The sequence below is a fragment of the Herpailurus yagouaroundi genome, unplaced genomic scaffold, assembly GCF_014898765.1.
Source record: "Herpailurus yagouaroundi ecotype Mexico unplaced genomic scaffold, PumYag 161, whole genome shotgun sequence".
Lineage (NCBI taxonomy): Eukaryota > Metazoa > Chordata > Mammalia > Carnivora > Felidae > Herpailurus > Herpailurus yagouaroundi.
In genome coordinates this window covers 25428522-25445027 of record NW_024412402.1, presented here as the reverse complement: position 1 = coordinate 25445027, position 16506 = coordinate 25428522, and the positions used below count along the sequence as shown (strand labels likewise).

The 16506-nt window shown below is 48.3% G+C and overlaps 2 protein-coding genes across 5 annotated transcripts in view; one reads left to right on the top strand and one right to left on the bottom strand.

Moving 5' to 3' along the window:
* Positions 1-2997, top strand: part of B3GAT1 (beta-1,3-glucuronyltransferase 1) — a 30209-nt gene extending 27212 nt beyond the window's left edge. For both annotated transcript variants that reach the window (XM_040483597.1, XM_040483596.1), the window contains exon 7: positions 1055-2997. The gene's annotated coding sequence lies outside the window, so the exon portion shown is untranslated. The remainder of the gene's footprint in view (positions 1-1054) is intronic.
* GLB1L2 (galactosidase beta 1 like 2) overlaps positions 2903-16506 on the bottom strand; it is a 54338-nt gene continuing 40734 nt past the window's right edge. For all 3 annotated transcript variants that reach the window (XM_040483592.1, XM_040483593.1, XM_040483594.1), the window contains 11 exons: positions 14873-14957; positions 12460-12597; positions 11819-11899; positions 11312-11418; positions 10519-10659; positions 10152-10223; positions 9809-9887; positions 7544-7631; positions 7153-7264; positions 6598-6714; positions 2903-6322 (listed from right to left, as the gene is read on the bottom strand). In XM_040483592.1, the coding sequence (XP_040339526.1) occupies positions 6236-6322; positions 6598-6714; positions 7153-7264; positions 7544-7631; positions 9809-9887; positions 10152-10223; positions 10519-10659; positions 11312-11418; positions 11819-11899; positions 12460-12597; positions 14873-14957 (1107 nt within the window). In that variant the 3' untranslated portion in view covers positions 2903-6235. The remainder of the gene's footprint in view (positions 6323-6597; positions 6715-7152; positions 7265-7543; positions 7632-9808; positions 9888-10151; positions 10224-10518; positions 10660-11311; positions 11419-11818; positions 11900-12459; positions 12598-14872; positions 14958-16506) is intronic.

The window sequence follows — 16506 nt, the reverse complement described above, 5'->3', positions numbered from 1 at the left end:
ATAGCTGAAGTCCCCTTCTCATTGTGCCGCCTAGAAGTTCACGGGAGCCAATTTCCCCTGCACACCTGGGTCCTTCTGCCACCAACTCCTTTGAAGGTCTCACCTTCTAGACACAGCCTCATGACAACCTCCTGTCATTACTGCTGTTATTGTGGCCATGACACCAGTCCCATTGCAAGGCATTACTATGTGGACTCTTTCTCCAGGCTTTGTCTTCCCCTGTGGGTTCCTCTTCAGCCATGCTGCTATGGCAGGCACCCCTCACTCTCCTGCCTCCACCTCATCAAGCACCTCCGTGTGTCTCTTAATAGCAACAGTGTAGCACATTGATGAAAGCATGGACCCCAGAGCCTAGTTCAGGCTCCAGGCCTACCACTTTTCATCCTTTGACCTTACTTTCTTTCTCTAGGCCCCAGTTTATTGACCTGTAAAATGGGTTGTTAGGGGCACCAAGAACAATCTTTGGTACATAATGAGTCTTATGTAAGTGTTGCTACTTTTATTTAATTCTTTAAAACTTTCTATTGAAGTAGGCCACAGGATCTATCTACATTTTAGAGGTAAAGAAAGGGTGTTCAGAAAAGCTAAATGAAGTGAATTGTGCCAGCTGTTTGTCCAAGTCAGGAAATTTATGGGCTTTTCTATAATATCATCCCAGAGGTGGGAGCTCAGATGGTGGGATACACATCTGTCCTCTAGCCTCAGAGTTAAGCTTCAACTTCTTTATCATGTTGGCAGCTACCCTGCCCACAGGAGACCATGGGGTGTCAGTCTGCCTGTTTTGTGCCTTGAACCAAAATATCAGCTTGAACAGTGCCACTGAAAATGCATCTGTACAGGGCCCCATCCCCTACCTCCTCACCTGGTCACTGGAAGGACCTGCCCCCACCTGCCTCTCAATAAGGGATTCACAGAGGACCCTAGGGGTTGGGCTCTGTGGAGCTCCTGGGTGAACCCTGATGGGGGCTCATGATTGAGCAGTTTGGCCAGACTGGCTGCCCCTCACCTGCCTCCCTGCTTAAACACCTCACCCATATTCTTCTCCCCTTCACAGGAGCCTCCTTCTCGAACCCTGTTCCTGGCCTTCCATCCTCTCCCCATGGCTGATGGTCCCTCCGAGGCAAACTCCTAAGGAATCACCATCACCCTCCTTTCTATACTGGGGGCTTCAGAGAGAGCCCAGCCTGATGCCGGGACAAAGGACGGAGAATCAAAGCACAGAAATCCCAGACCTGTTGTTACCTTCCATCCAGTATGACCAGGGGCCCAGCTGCTAGCCAAGTCATGCCAACCAGCGAGCCGGTGCCCCAGCACGCCTCCCCAGAGCTTCCTGCACTGACAGGGCCTGACGGAGCAGATGCGGTGGGCACCTAAGCCCTGGAGTGATGCTAGGCTGGGAGAGAGGTGAAAAGACCCCAGCTGTCAAGTGCAGTGTGGCCTTGCCCGGCTCCCTGCTCCTGGGGCCCAGCACGACTGCACAGGCCACCTGGCCAGGGAATTCTGAAGACCAGAGAACAGCCCCCTGCCCAGGCATCAGGAACACTGCCCCGCCCTGTCCTCGGAGAGCTGCTCTCAAGTAGACATACCTCTGTGGCTTTCCTCTGGTTCCTATTTCCAGAGCATAAGGCTGTCTTTGATCCCAACAGGCAACCACCCTGCATGAGGGGAGCCTGGGCCTGCCATCAGGCTCCCCCATACCTCAGGCTTGTGGTGGGAGTGGAGTCCCCTACTCCGGGCCCACATCCCTCAAGCCTGCTCCTTCCAGCACAGGGAAGGAGGTGGGCCCTTGAGCCAGCACAGGTCATGGACTGACCTGGACTAAGATCATGCAGGCCCCTGTCTAGACACTGTCTCCCCACTGCCCACTGGGCTCCATGGCCTCTTGCTTGGGCTGGGACTGGGGAGGGCAGGAGCCCTCTTTCTGGAGCTCTTGAGAACCACAGACCTCAGGGGCTGAAGTGAGCCAGGGGTGGGCAAGGCAGAAAGAGGAGGGAGGCAGGGGCCATCCAGTACTCCTTCCTGCCCCTGTTTAAGGGAGGAAGGGGCTTTGGGTTAGCAGAGGGACTTGTGGAAAAGGGGCAGAGATCATTTGGATCCTGAGGGGAAAGGAGACCTGAGCACACATTACTTTGGAAATCATTCTATTGTAAACACAAAATGGGAACAAAACTCTCCCTTCTCCCTGAGTTGGGAGCATGAGAACAAGCCTGCTGCTTGTTCCCTCTCCCCCCACCCCCACCCCTGAGGAAGAACAGTGTGCATGTGTTACTTCCCTGTACCTGGAGGCTACTGACAGGGACAGCCCTCTGCTGGCTATCACTCATGCTCCTGAAAGTTGGAAGCACAATTTTCCTCCCAACTGGAGGAAAAGGAAAGGACTGAGCCTACTGAAGAGGTGTTTATTTTTTAACCCTAACAGCCCCCACTCCATTTAAACTCACAGGACCGGTCTGAGGACCGCTAAGAACCCACTCCTGGGTGGGTGGGTAGGATTCAGTCCAGCAACCTAACATTCAAAAAATAGCATTGGCTGCCTATTTTGAAACGGATTTAACTTCCCACAGCATTCGTGAAACCATCCGATGGGATCATATCCCTGAGAACCCTGAGCCACCTTGCAGGATATTCCCAGCCTCTTACACTTTCTATGGTGGCTCTGGAAATCAACCCCTCAGAATCAAGTGGGGTGTCATGGGAGGGGAGGGAGGAGGTGTGCACAGGGCACCCACCAAATGAGTGAATTCATGCCCAGGCACAGCACTGCCTCACTCACTGAAACCAGCCCTGAATGCTCAGGTCAGCCTGGCTGGTCTTAGGCCACCTTCCTAGCCAAAAACCCAGGGCTTATTTTTCAGGAAATTGATAATGAACAACAAAATGGGATATTCTGTTTTTATTTTTGTTTTTTTTGGCGGATGCTATTTCTGTTGATTTCACCTAATAGCCTCTCTTAGCCGCATGTGTATTTATTTATAATTATAACCCTGGTGGACTGCAGCTTTCATCTTTGTTGGGAATGAGTTTGTTATCAATCAGAGTTGGGTCCGTGACTACAATTTGTTTCTCAAACCCAGTGTGTTCCTGCTCCCCACCACAAGAGTGAGGCCGGGGTCTAGGAGCCACCAGAACAGAGCCTGGGGTGAGGGTGGAGCCTGTGCAGCCGCACCATCTGGTCTGTTTTAATTTAACTGTATTTAATTTGTTTCCAAAATTAAAAGTCAAACATGGTTTTTAATAGCCCTAATCCTCTGCAGCCCTGCCTTACTTTATTCTCATTTACTGCTTTAACCATCCAACAAGTATTTACTTGGCAGGTGCCTACTATGAGCAGGCATTATTCTAGGAACTAGCACAGAGCACTTGTCTTCATGGAGCTTCCCTCCTTAGGGACAAGACAGATGAACACCAGGCATATACGGTATTTTAGATGTGATCTGGTCTAACGAGAAGTATGAGGCCAGATAGGGGTGTCAGAGTGTAGCTGAGGAGGAGTTGATCCCCTCTCTAGGGTGGTCAGGAAGGCCTCCCTGATGAGAGGACCCAGAAGAGCAGTAGAGTACAGACACACAGTTACCTGGATCAGACCATTCCAGAAACGGGAACTCACTTCCAGGCAGAGAGTACTTAGCATTTTTAAAGATCAGCAAAAAGGCCAGTGTGTCTACAACTGACTGGCAAGACAGGAGGGGTTGGGTGGGAGGTAAGATGGATGCAGTTGGTGGGGTGCACAGAATATACTGGCCCTGGGAACCGGGCAAAGCTTTTGGCTTCTGCAAGTAAAAAGGGAAGTGGAGCCGTTGGAGGGTTTGGAGCAAAGGGCCAAACTGGCCTGGCCTATAAAGAAATCACTCCCCTTTCTGTGCTGACCATAAACAGAGGGCAGGGCAGGCTAGCGGAGGTGGCTCCTGCCATGATCCAGGCAGGAGATGATGGTGAGTCAGAAGAGCAAGCCTTGGGACAGAGAGAAGTGGTCAGGTTCTGGATATGCCTGAGATACAGCCAGGAGAATGGAGTGGTGGAGTGGTTGTGCAATATAAAATGGAGAAGCTAAAACCAATCTGAGACACAGAATAACCATTTCCTGCTACGGGACAGAGTGCAGCAGGGATCATGGGGGAATAATCGGACTTTGTCATCACATGCAGGGGCAAAGGTGAGTGTACAGCCAGTAGATCTGGAGCTCAGATGGAGATAAACATTGGAGAGCATGAATTTCCAGGCTGTTTACAAACCCTGGTTAGTGATGCACCCACAGTGAGTGTGGACAGAGGGAAGAAGAGGCCCAAGAAGCAGGTCTAGAGATGTGGGGGTGATGAAGAGTCTTCTAAAGATTCTGTGATGAAGCTATCCAGTAGGGAAGGTCCTGACAAACATGAATAAACTCTGTAGGATGAGCTCTGCCAAGGGGCTTTGACAGAGAGAAGCTGCAGGGTTAGCTGGCAGATAAGAAGGTCAAGGACAGTAAGATGGAGCAAGAGGACCAATGCATCCCTAAACAGATTTTGATAAAAGCAATTAAAGGGGATTCTTCACTTTATAAAAGGATTTGCTGTAAGATTCATTTAAATACCAGTTCCCTATCACATCTTCCAACAAAGCCAACCTTTACATACACCTTTGTAAGAACACAGTCAGGTATAAAGTAAGGTACAGTGACACCGCTCCCAGTGCTGGCCATCCCCAGATAGTAGGACCCTTGGGCCCAGCCCCTTGTTATTGTATGTCCTTGACCCAGGCTCAGCTCTTGGGCCCAGTGGCTACACACCACAAATGCCCTACTGCAGAGTCCTTTCCTTAGCCAAGCCCAAGATGTAAGCCATGGGATGGCTGGGAGCCCCATGGCCTGCTATTCCCCACAGGCCTTTATGGATTCCTGGCATAGTCATCATCCTGGAGAGGTATTGGCTATTTACGTTTGATTATTACTGGCAACACTTAGTTTCTGGCAGTACAATCCAGATGTTATTCGTGAGGAAAACTCACCCTCTGTAGCTAACTCACATGTCGAGCTCTTGGCTATCTAGCAGATTCTTGCAACTACCCACCAGCACCAGAGTGAATATGTACTTGACTTCTCCTCTCCAAGGGCACTAGCAATCCACAATGACATGTCAGGCAGAATGAAGGTCAGGAGGGAGGTGGTAAGGAGCCAGGAGTTAGATCATCCACTAACTAGGTAAACTCAGGGTCTAGATTCTCAGTGCCAGATAGACTAAATGGGTGCCTGACACCACAATGCCTTTGCCTGTGGTAAACAGGGGCACAGATGGGATCAGAAATATCACTAAAAAGGGTTTGATTCAACTCTCGCTTTATTGCAATTCAGGACAGTGAACCTAAGCCAAACCAGTGGACTTGATCCCTAGAACAAGCACCTCAAATTTGGACAGACAGTTGCAAAGGAAGACTGGCTCTCCTCCCTCCTGCTTAGTTACAAGGATTGAAGGAGAGACTGAGTCGGAAGCAAGGTCTGGTCTAGGCTTGCAGGCCCCGTGGTTACACCAACATAGCAGGGAGGCTCCCTGCCCAAGCCACTGGAGCTGGGCCCTCATATTGGGGTGTGGTTTCTTCTAGGGCCTGCATTCCCTCCTCAGCTGATGTTCCTTCTCATCAAGTAAAACCAGAAATATTCTCTAATTCAGGCTGAGTATTTCTGTTTCTCCTAAGCTTGGCTTGTCATCCTGTCAGATGCAGTTAAAGTGGAAAGGAAAAGAAGAAGATGTGTGTGTCTCTCAAATGGAGCTTCTTCCAGAATCCCAGAGAGAGGTGAGACATCACCCCCTTCCCCATTCTATACAAATGGTGACAAACCTTCTATTTCAGAAATGAAAAGGGGCCATGAGGGCCATGCTGAGTGCAGGTGAGAACATCATAGAAGCAAACCTCATCACGTGGAGATATGATGAGACATTCCCACCCCCCAGAGAGACATCCCTCTGTCCTCTCCCAAAGAGCAGGAAAGTAGAAAGGTGCCATCAACAAAGCCCAGTCAAGAAGCCACTTAGGTAAGAAGAGGGTCCCTCCCTCCTATTCCACTTCTCTTCTTCAGTTCTTCCAAGTTTAGGGCCTTGAATTAAAGTAGGGGGCAGAGCTGTAGCCCCCATGGCTGCCTGAGAATGTTACTTAAGGAAACTCTCCCACATGGGAGAGTGTCAGGGAGCAGAGCACCAGGCCTTGCTCAGCTGGGAGGACAGTGGTGCTCTCCTGCTTCCAGGGGGCGCAGGAGCGGTGCTGCTCAATCAAGGTACTGGTTCCTGCCTAGGTGGGGTGTTTCAGTGAACTGTATCACAGGGCCTGCCATCTTCTCCTCGAAAACAATGACCTGGGAGAGAGAAGGGCTGGTGTATGACAGTAGCCGAGGTTTGTCTTGGAGCCAGATGAGGGTGCCTTAGGGGAAGGGATTGAGAAGCAGGCTGGAAGGAATGGGGACCCACAACTCATCAGCACCAAGGAGGAATACAGAAGGAGCTGGCTAAACCTTCTGCCCCCCCTCTCCTGCCCTAACCAACCTTAATAGACTGTCACCCGCAGCCCCCAGGGAAACACTGTGATACTGGGGAGGGCTGGGACAAGGGAAGGACTTGCAAGTGTTCCCACCTGGTTGATGCCTTGATCCAACCAGGCACCTGGGAGGTAGAGGGTCTCCTGGGGTCCGATGTTCCAGTAGCGTCCAAGGTTTTGGCCATTGATGAATACAACCCCCTTCTCCCAGCCCTTTAAGCAGAGTGGGAAAGGGGTTAGTTTACCATGAAAGGCACTGAATATAAAGTCACATGAGAAGACAGAGATGGACACATGCCTTGCATTCTTCTCTCAGCTTCCAAGATATCAGTATGAATGGATATTTTAACAGTCATGAGGTTAACACATGGGGTATTCTATCTCCTGTGTCCACTAGCTCTAAGCCTCCCCAGCAAGGCACCCAAGCTCAGACCTGGACCCTAAGAAGTATCACCAGGTGGTTCTTCTGCTTTGAGTCCACTCCGCCTCTCCAGGGAGGCCCCAGAGACCCTTCAGAGAGGGCAACACAAAGACAGAGACTCTCTGGGTGCAGGTGATATAGAAGGCTCCAGCAAGGGCAAGTACAGGGGCTTGGGCTCAGAGCCCTCGGAGGGAAGACTGGAGAACCCAGGCAGTAAGGGGACTACAAACCTCCAGCTTCATGAAGGTGTCAAAAGGGGAAAGGGAAATTGACAAGACACCCAAAAAGAAAGCAGGGAACGTAGGTACTGCAGGGATAGGGCTCCATTTGTCGACGCTGAACCTATGAACAGAAGACAAGAAAGAAGAAGGGCACATTCTCAGATCTGGACCCTATCCCGCACTCAATCACAAAGGCATCCCAAATTTTCACCACCTGTTAACAGCATATCATGGAAATTCCCCAGTCTTTAGCGTTGGTACTGCCCCTACCCTGAGCAAGCTGCTCTGAGCTCTGGGTCTGTTTACATGTGATCGGGAGGAGCTAGGCCAGAGCAGGGCCTTCCTGGCTCTTATTACATGTTATCCATGGGTACACACACTTCATGGGGTCAGGACTCACCTCTGAAAGAAGCTCTTTTTCATATCCAAGCTGTAGATTCTGAATTTTTTCAAGGGAGAATCATTCAGATAGATATTTCCAATTAAACCTGTTGGAAGAAGCCAAGGAAACATGAATAAGGCCAAAGGAAGGGGCACAGCTGACCCAGCTAAGGCCCAGCACATACATGGAGAGTTTCTGGAAAGTTCAAGTGAAAATTCCTCCAGAAGTATATACTCCCTACAGTATATAATACAGAGCTCTTCACGTGGTATAAAACCTCCTCTAGAAATCCCAAAGGAGAGAAGAGTTAGTAATAGCAATATTTGCCAGGCCTTCTCTGGGACTTGCATGGAAGAGTACATCTAAGGGCAATGACAGAGCTGAGAATGTCATAGGGTGAGAACAGTCTCTGGTCTCTCTCTGAAGGGGAAACTCCCTTTTGAGTATGAGAATTCCAACACAATAAAATGAAGCCCAGTGGGCAAATGATCAAGAGGTAACAACAGTTCTAACTTAGCTTCAAGGTCAGATTCAGTGGTGTCCCAAACTAAACAGACCTAATAACTCAGCCAGAAATCTTCTATATGGCCTAGGATTAAGGATATATTGTTTAAGTATTTGAATTGTGAACAGATGGCAATATGATTTGGGCATCTGAGTCTGAGGACCGATGCACACTTTTGCATAGTGATTAACTAGTGCCTGGGGGGAGGAGCCATCGATGTTGGTCCTGGAGCAGCTTCCAAGGTCCTCATAATCATGGAGCTGCTGAGTTTCTGAAGAGGGATTGTGAATAGGCTTGGGACTGTAAATAGGTTCCATGGAGCCTGTGGACTCTTAAATTGCAGGTACAGGTGTATGTGGGGGTAGGTCTATGACTTAAAAACACTGAACTGCTCCAGGGTAAGAACTCCACAGTGAGAGTCCAAGGCACATCTTAATCAGGGACCTGGGAGGCAAAGACTGGGAACAGGGTCATGCTGGCAATCCCTTCCTGTCCCCAGGAGAGCAAAGGAAGTGAAGATGGGCCTGGAGATGGAGCTCCTTGGAGGAAGAAGCTGAGATCCAGAGAGTAACACCGGGGGGATTGCTTAGGGGAAAAGGAAGGTAAGCCTGGACAATGCTAGAAGCAACTGTGAGGCCTATCCAGAGAGGGCCAATCTCCAGGACCCAAGAAGCCCCCAATGGCTGGGCCACAGTGCTTCCCTGGCAGGCAGGGAAGGGATGCACAAACTTCCTCATTACAAAGGCAAACACCCATGAGAGCTGGGAGGTCACCAGTGTCCCTTACAGTAGTAGGATTTATTTGTCTGAATTCTTATGTCACAACTTACATGAAACCACCCACATTTTGACAGATGAAAAGGAAGAGGCACATTTAAGCATAGAAGGTTTAGAAGACCAGGAAAAATAGAGGCATCTGGGTGGCTCAGTTTGCTGAGAATCCGACTCTTGATTTCAGCTCAGGTCATGATCTGACAGTCATGAGATCAAGCCCACGTCAGGTTCCATGCCAGGCATGGAGCCTGCTTGGGATTCTCTCTCTCCTTCTGCCCCTCCCCCACCTCTCTCAGCCTCTTTCAAAAAACAAACAAACAAACAAACAAACAACCCAGGAAAAATAACATGAATTGGTAAAATATTCCTAGGGGAGCATACCATCAAGAGCATTTGTTTACTGTATGTACTAACTCCTCCTCCCCACCACAAATGAGATCATCAATGGATTTCCAAGGTGGATCAAGAAAAGAAATTGAGTGTGAAGATCCAAGAAGGCAAGGGTCCTATGCCATTTTTCGATTTCTGGGGATCCCCTTCCTTAAGTCTCACCACCCCCACCCCACCCCAAGCAGATTATCCCCTGATAAAGCAGACTGCAGCCCAGAGAGATGTGGAAAGGCTGGCTCAGTGTTTCCTGTGTGTTCACCATGGACATGTGGACAACATGCATAGGAAAGAGGTCAGAACCCAGGTGGGACTTTCAGGCCCACATCCACCTCCCTCCAGTGGGCCTCCATGACTCAGCTCCCTCCAATGGCCCTCTGCAACCCACCTGTCTCCAATAGGACTCTACAAACCTCTTCCTTCCAATGGGCCTCCATGACCCACCTGCCTTCAATGGGTTTCCACAATGGGCTCCCTCCAAAGGGCTACAATGGGCTACAATGACTCTACCTCATGAGAGTCAGCCTCCATGAACTGCTGGCATGCTGGTATGAAGAAAATATAGCCAGGCACTGCTAAGCACTAGAAGCTCTTCTCTTAGCACATGCTATGACCCACCTTTGCGCTGGTCATCAATATTATCCCCGTAGTTGACTCGCCCACGATTCTCCACCAAGATCCTCAGCCTGGTGTAACCCTGCCAGGAACATAGTGGTTGATGATGACTGCCTGATTACCCAGCCATAAGATTTCTTTGTGGAACCCCAGTTATTCCCTGAACTCTGAGGATGGGTGTGAAAAAGTACCCACTGATCAGATACCAATCCTCTTCCCTTCTTGCCATCAGCAGCTCTGTGATTAAGAAGGCTCCCATCTTCTAGGTCTTCCTCTTTGACTCCCACCAAACCTATTCAGGAAGCAGCTGGTGCTAGCCATTACCCAGCTCCCCAGAATAACAAACCTGGATCAAGGGAATAACGATCTTCTGCTTTTCATAGTCCAAGAATCCTATAGACACTGTGTTCACAAATACCTGCCAAAGGAACAGACAGAAAGCATCCATGGGTCCACAGGTGAGTGGCATAAGAGGAATTTCTGCTAAGCAAAGAAAGGGGTAATATTATGTGTGTGTGGTGAATATGGGTGTTAGCCAGGCATAGGAGGAAAAATGGGCATTAGCCCATGATTGTAGTTGAAAAAGACAATGATGGGCCATTTCTACACACTGGTACCAGGCAGATACATGAAGACTCAGGAGAGAGAGTCAGATGTATATGGTAGGGCTGGATGACTACAAGGTCACAGGAATTAAGAGAAGACATTCCTACCTGTCCCCGGTCACGCACAAGACCACTAAGGACACCTGATGAAGCAATGGTAGTCTCATACAGAGTGTACCCAAATGACTGTCCATTTCCATTGTTTATTGGCAGGTTCTCCATATTGACTGGTTTTTCAGAATTGACTGGCTGTAGAGAGAAGAGTCGGTAAAGATGCAGACTAGGCAGAGGAGAAAAGAGGCACAAATTTCATCCTGAGGCTTCTCGGGGAGTGTGGAGTAGCAGACAGATCCTACCTGGGGCTGGCTGTGGGGCAAGGGGCCCTCTAGCCTTTTCTACTAGTTTGACTTCTCATTACACAAACATGGGGAGCCAGTCCTGCCAACTGGTTCTCCAACCTCCAAAGTTCTGATTTTGACTTATCACATTAACCCATGGCTATCCAGGGTCACGCGTGTGTGTGAAGGCAATGGAATGAAGCCCAGCAATGTATCAGACCTGTGGCCTTTCAAACCACCACCATTGCTGCATCACAGCACCCCCCTGAGTCAGCTCCAGGGTGCACCCTATTCTCAGAGAGGGATAGAGCCCACTCACAGGCCTCCTCACCTCCTCTCTGTCCACCCAGGCTGGAGAAAAAGACTTCCTACTGTGTTACCCAGTTTTTCTTCAAGTTCTTTTTGTTCCTTCCCACTTCATACCCTAGCAAAAGTCTGTTCTCTTAACTCTGAGCTCTAATGTCATAAAACAGACCTCAAAGCTATCAAGCATTTTTTACCCCTCCACAGCCCTGCTTGCCCACCTAGCAACTGCCCTGGATTCTCTACCCTGCTGCACTCACCTCCTCCATGTACTGCAGGGCATCCCACAGTGACAGGTAAAAATTCAGGCTCAAGGGCTCATATGCAATCTTGGGAAGAAGGTCAGGCTGGGGAGGGAGAGGTACACCTGCAACACAGACAAGAGGGCCATCCCAAAAAGTCATTGCCTCCTCCAGCCTCCCTAGCCACTGGCTCTTGTCCACAGCCCAGTGTGATCCTTTATTCTGGAGCCAAGATGTAAACAGTCTTAGACTGCCTGATTCCCACTGGGAAGGTAATGTGGGGGCGGGGGTGCAGGGGACTTTCTCATACCCTCAGGAGTCTTACCGCCCAGAGAAAAGATGAAGCTGCAAGCACACAAACTATGATGAAAACAGTTTCTCAAACTTGCCTGTCCTTGTCTAGGGACATTCTTGCACATAGGTCAACTGGGGTTTAGGTGGGATAGTGAAGAAGTAACTCTTTAGGGGTCTCAGAGCACAAGTAAGGGCCCAAATAGGTGCTCAAGTCTGCTGACTGCCAGGTACCTGAGATGGAGCCAAAGAAACTTCGGAGCTTGAAGTATTTAGCTGTGTAATCCCCCGCCTCTGTCAGCACAGCATCGTAGTCTGCAAGACACCAGGACACTGTCACTTGTCACCTGTATCACAGGACAGTGTCCGCAGCAGAAAAAAAGAGAAAGGAGAAGCTGGAGTATAGAGGCAGGGTCTTTTTCTCAGTAATCTGGGAGGCAAAACACTTTTCGTGTGAGCCATCAGTCAGAATACAATAAATACTAAATACTATAAAGTGACACTAAAAGTGCCATGGCCATAGCATGACCCTCAATTTCCTGCATCTTGCCTACCTTCTGTGGACTCTCAACCTAAAGGGAATCAGAGGTCACACATCTCAAGGGCCTAAAGAGGCTGCCCTCATTGAAGAATCTGCCTTCACCCTGCCTGTGCCTCTCATTTCCAAAGGCTCACAGGCATGTCCATGGGCTTCCATCTCCTACTGCTCTAGAAATTTAAAAGTGACAATCCAGACAAAACTATCCCTTCCCCAGGCACTCTAGAGCCGAATGCATTAAAGTGCCAGATGCTGCCCCTAAATGATTCTCCACAAAAAGCCCCAGACATGCAAATGTGGCATGTTCCAGGGAAGGCCAGTGTTGGGGACTACTTACCATAGCTGGTGACATCAGACTTATAGTCATGAAAATGCATGGCTCCATTTATGAAGCCAAAGTTGGTGCCTCCATGGAACATGTAGAGGTTGATGGAGGAGCCAGCATCGAGAATGGCAGACACTGTTTTTAAAACCTCTGCAGCAGGAGGGGAGAGAGGGGATGTGCAGAGCGAGTCAGAGATTGGGACAAGCCTCTCAGCTTTTCTGATCCCCCAACCCCATCAAATTCAACTCCATAGCTCTGCCCTTCAGCTTCCACTAGAACCGCAATCACAGAACATGAAGGGCATGAAGAGAAATGGGCCAGCACCACGACCCCCGAGCTGCAGCCTTCCAGCTGTCGGTTCCACCATGTCCCTGATGACTACGATCAGAACAGTGTGCTGCTTGGGCTACGTCCACCCTTCTCAACCATTACTCACACTTGGAAAGATGCAAAAGACTGGACTCATAATTGGAGATGTTTAATTCTGATCACCTCCCCAATCCCACCTCTATGAGAAAATAAGCCAAAGATGTGAAAACATAACATCAAAGGAGAAATATCAAGTACTTTTAAATTTTTTTTTTTTCAACGTTCATTTATTTTTGGGACAGAGAGAGACAGAGCATGAACGGGGGAGGGGCAGAGAGAGGGAGACATAGAATCGGAAACAGGCTCCAGGCTCTGAGCCATCAGCCCAGAGCCTGACGCGGGGCTCGAACTCACGGAGCGCGAGATCGTGACCTGGCTGAAGCCGGACGCTTAACCGACTGCGCCACCCAGGCGCCCCTATCAAGTACTTTTATACACACACACACACACGTATTGGCAATCATATTGGAAAATATTAATTTTTTTTAAAAACTCAGTATTGATGAATCTGTGGGAAATAAGTATTCTTGTTTAATAATAGTAAGAATTGCTAACATCTTGCCAGAGTACATGTACACCGAAATGTATACTGAAACTTCATTCATGTAGCAATTCTATTGCTAGGAACTTAAGCTAGGAAAAATAATATGCCAGGTATGCAAAACTGGATGTTCAAGAATGTTCACTGCAATGGTGTTCAATTAACAAAAACCACTGGGGGGTGCCTGGGTGACTTAGGTGTTGAGCTCAGGAGTTGAGCATCCAACTCTTGAATTTGGCTCAGGTCATGCTCCTGGGGTCATGAGATCAAGTCCTTCATCAGGGGCCCTGCACGGAGCATTGGAACCTGCTTAAGATTCTCTCGCTCTCCCTCTCTCTCTCTCTCCCTGATCTCTAAAAAAAAAAAAAATTAATTAAAAATAAATTAAAAAAAACGAAAACCACTGGAAGCAACCTAAGTGTTCATCAATAAGAGAATGGCTAAATAAATCATGTTTTAATCACCAACACCACAGGGTTCTTTGCATCCTTTAAATTTTTTTTTTCAACGTTTATTTATTTTTGGGACAGAGAGAGACAGAGCATGAACGGGGGAGGGGCAGAGAGAGAGGGAGACAGAATCGGAAACAGGCTCCAGGCTCTGAGCCATCAGCCCAGAGCCTGATGCGGGGCTCGAACTCACGGACCGCGAGATCGTGACCTGGCTGAAGTCGGACGCTTAACCGACTGCGCCACCCAGGCGCCCCTCTTTGCATCCTTTAAAACAGTGATGGACTCTCTAATAGTGTGGAAGGCTCTCCATTTGTGTCAGTCACTGGCACAAGCAGGTAACACAGAGCAGATGTGACTGTATGTGTCCATATCTCTATCTGTGTGTGCGTACAGGGCTGCAGACAGAGATAGCAAACTGCTAGCACACTCTACAGCTGACCCTTGAACAACATGGGTTTGAGCTGTGCAGCTCCACTTATGTACACTTTTTTATAGTGCAGTGCTGTATTTTCTCTTCCATATGATTTTCTTAATAGCATTGTCTTCCCTCTAGCTTGCTTTGTTGTAATAATACAGTATATGATACATACCATGTACAAAATATGTGTTAATCAATTGTTCATGGTATCAGTAGGTTTTTGGTCAATAGCAGGCTATTAGTTATATTTGGGGTGAGTCAAAAGTTATACCCAGATTTCAACTGTGCAGGGGGTCAGCACCCTTAACCTGCACATTGTTCAACAGTCAACTGCATGTGTTTTCTCTGGGCTCTGGGATTTTTATTTCTTCTTTCTACATTTTCTGTATTTGCAGGATGTTTGCAATAGGCACACGTTATTTATCTAATACAGAAACATGATAATGTACTGTTAAAAGTCCTACCATTCTCTTTAAATGTCAAGACAAATGACTCTGGACTATCAAGATCTGACTATTATATGCAGATAATCCCAGGAGCCTTGCACCCTACAGCTTATTTACATCAATTAGCAGGTTATTTGGAACTGATTTTTACTTTGTAGGTCAATACACATGGTGGATATAGGTACCGTAAAGCACTCACCAGAAGAATCCAGTATGTTGTGTGGGCCTCCCCACGAGTCAAACCACCCGGTCCAGTACTCCATCACCATCTTGGGCTGAACCCTCTGGACACCACAAAATGAGAAGTTAGCTGGCCAAAAGAGGCAGAGGAGAGCTCTTCCTTCAGGGAAATTCTAGCCCCTCGACCCTCCCAACTCATCCCTGGCCACACACTCCTTGACTTAAGGTCTATCAAAAGCAGAGCACAGATGAGGACCAAATGCACGAGCACCAGCTGAATCTCCACATGTGGCCTCCACACTTCAGGTGGAAAGTGGAACGAACTAACACAGTTGATGCAGGAGACCCTGCTGCCTTAATGTGGCTTTAATGTTGCATATGGTGCTAGTGAGAAAACACAGAAATGTGTGTTCAATGTTAGTCTGCATTAGAATTCAGCATGTGCTCCGAGAGTCTTTTCCTACATTGGTTTGCTTTCCAGGCCAAGCCAACCTTTGCCTATCCTCTCTCGGGGAAGGAGAATGTTATATCAGGATAATTCCATTTCTGAAGGGCACGCCGAGGATGCAGACCCCTCAGGTGCTGGAAGAGTCCGAGGGCTATAGAGTGGGCCCTTTCTTGAGATCTAGCTTAAACAAAAGTGTAAAACTGGACAAGAAAATCAGAGCACTATATAGCACACTTATTCACAGTTCAGGCACTGCAGCCACAATAATTGGCTTCACACCTTGGCTAGGATGTTCAATAACAATTAAGTCTTTAATATTACCTCAGAGTACTGACTTTCCCATGGGATTGTCCCCAGGAAGCAGAAATCATTCCCAGAGCCATGCTTTATTCTGCCATGTTTTCAGAAGAACCAGAGCATCTGAGGGAGGTGTAAGGACTAATTTGCTGCTGTTTCAGGTTTCCTACTAGAGATCCTTCCTCATTCATCCTCATTTATCAAGTACTTTCTCTGTTAGTGATGGCCTTACATTTAGAGGACAACACATACAGAGCAACAAAATCTGGTCCAGAGTGATGGGGTAGATTTATTATCTTATGAGTAGAAGATACCAACCCCACCAGAGTAAAGGTCAAAGTAGTCACAACAATTTTTTTAGCAAGACTGGTGGTTTGGTTGTCTTTACAGCTGTCTCCCTCCCAAGAAGGGGATACACTATACCATGTTTAAGTCACTAAGGGAGAAGTAGATTCCAAGTGTCATATGTCAATAGTCTCCAGTGCCAGGAAGGGATTTCCCAACTTGAGGGTGCCAGGGCCAAGGTATGGGGGTATCTACCAGTGGCCCAGGTCACTGCCCCACACAATGTGGTGAAGAGCTAGAACTCTGCCTCAGTCAACTGTGCTATACTCCCTCACCAGTCACTTACTGGGTGCTCTATTTGTTCTATAAATCTGTGCCCTTAACTGTAAAATGAGGAGACAGCTCACCTGGTTACTGGGAGAATTAAATGAGATATTACATGTACAGCCTTCAGCACATGATGCCTAGCACTTGGGAAGAGCTCAAGAAACCATCACTGGACATGAACATGAGGACCCAGCAAGGTTTTGACATCCCAAAGTAAGCAGAGCTGGAACTATCCTGTTTGAGTATTCAAAGCAGACTTTGATCTAAGTCCTCTTCCTTGAGGAAAACAGACATCC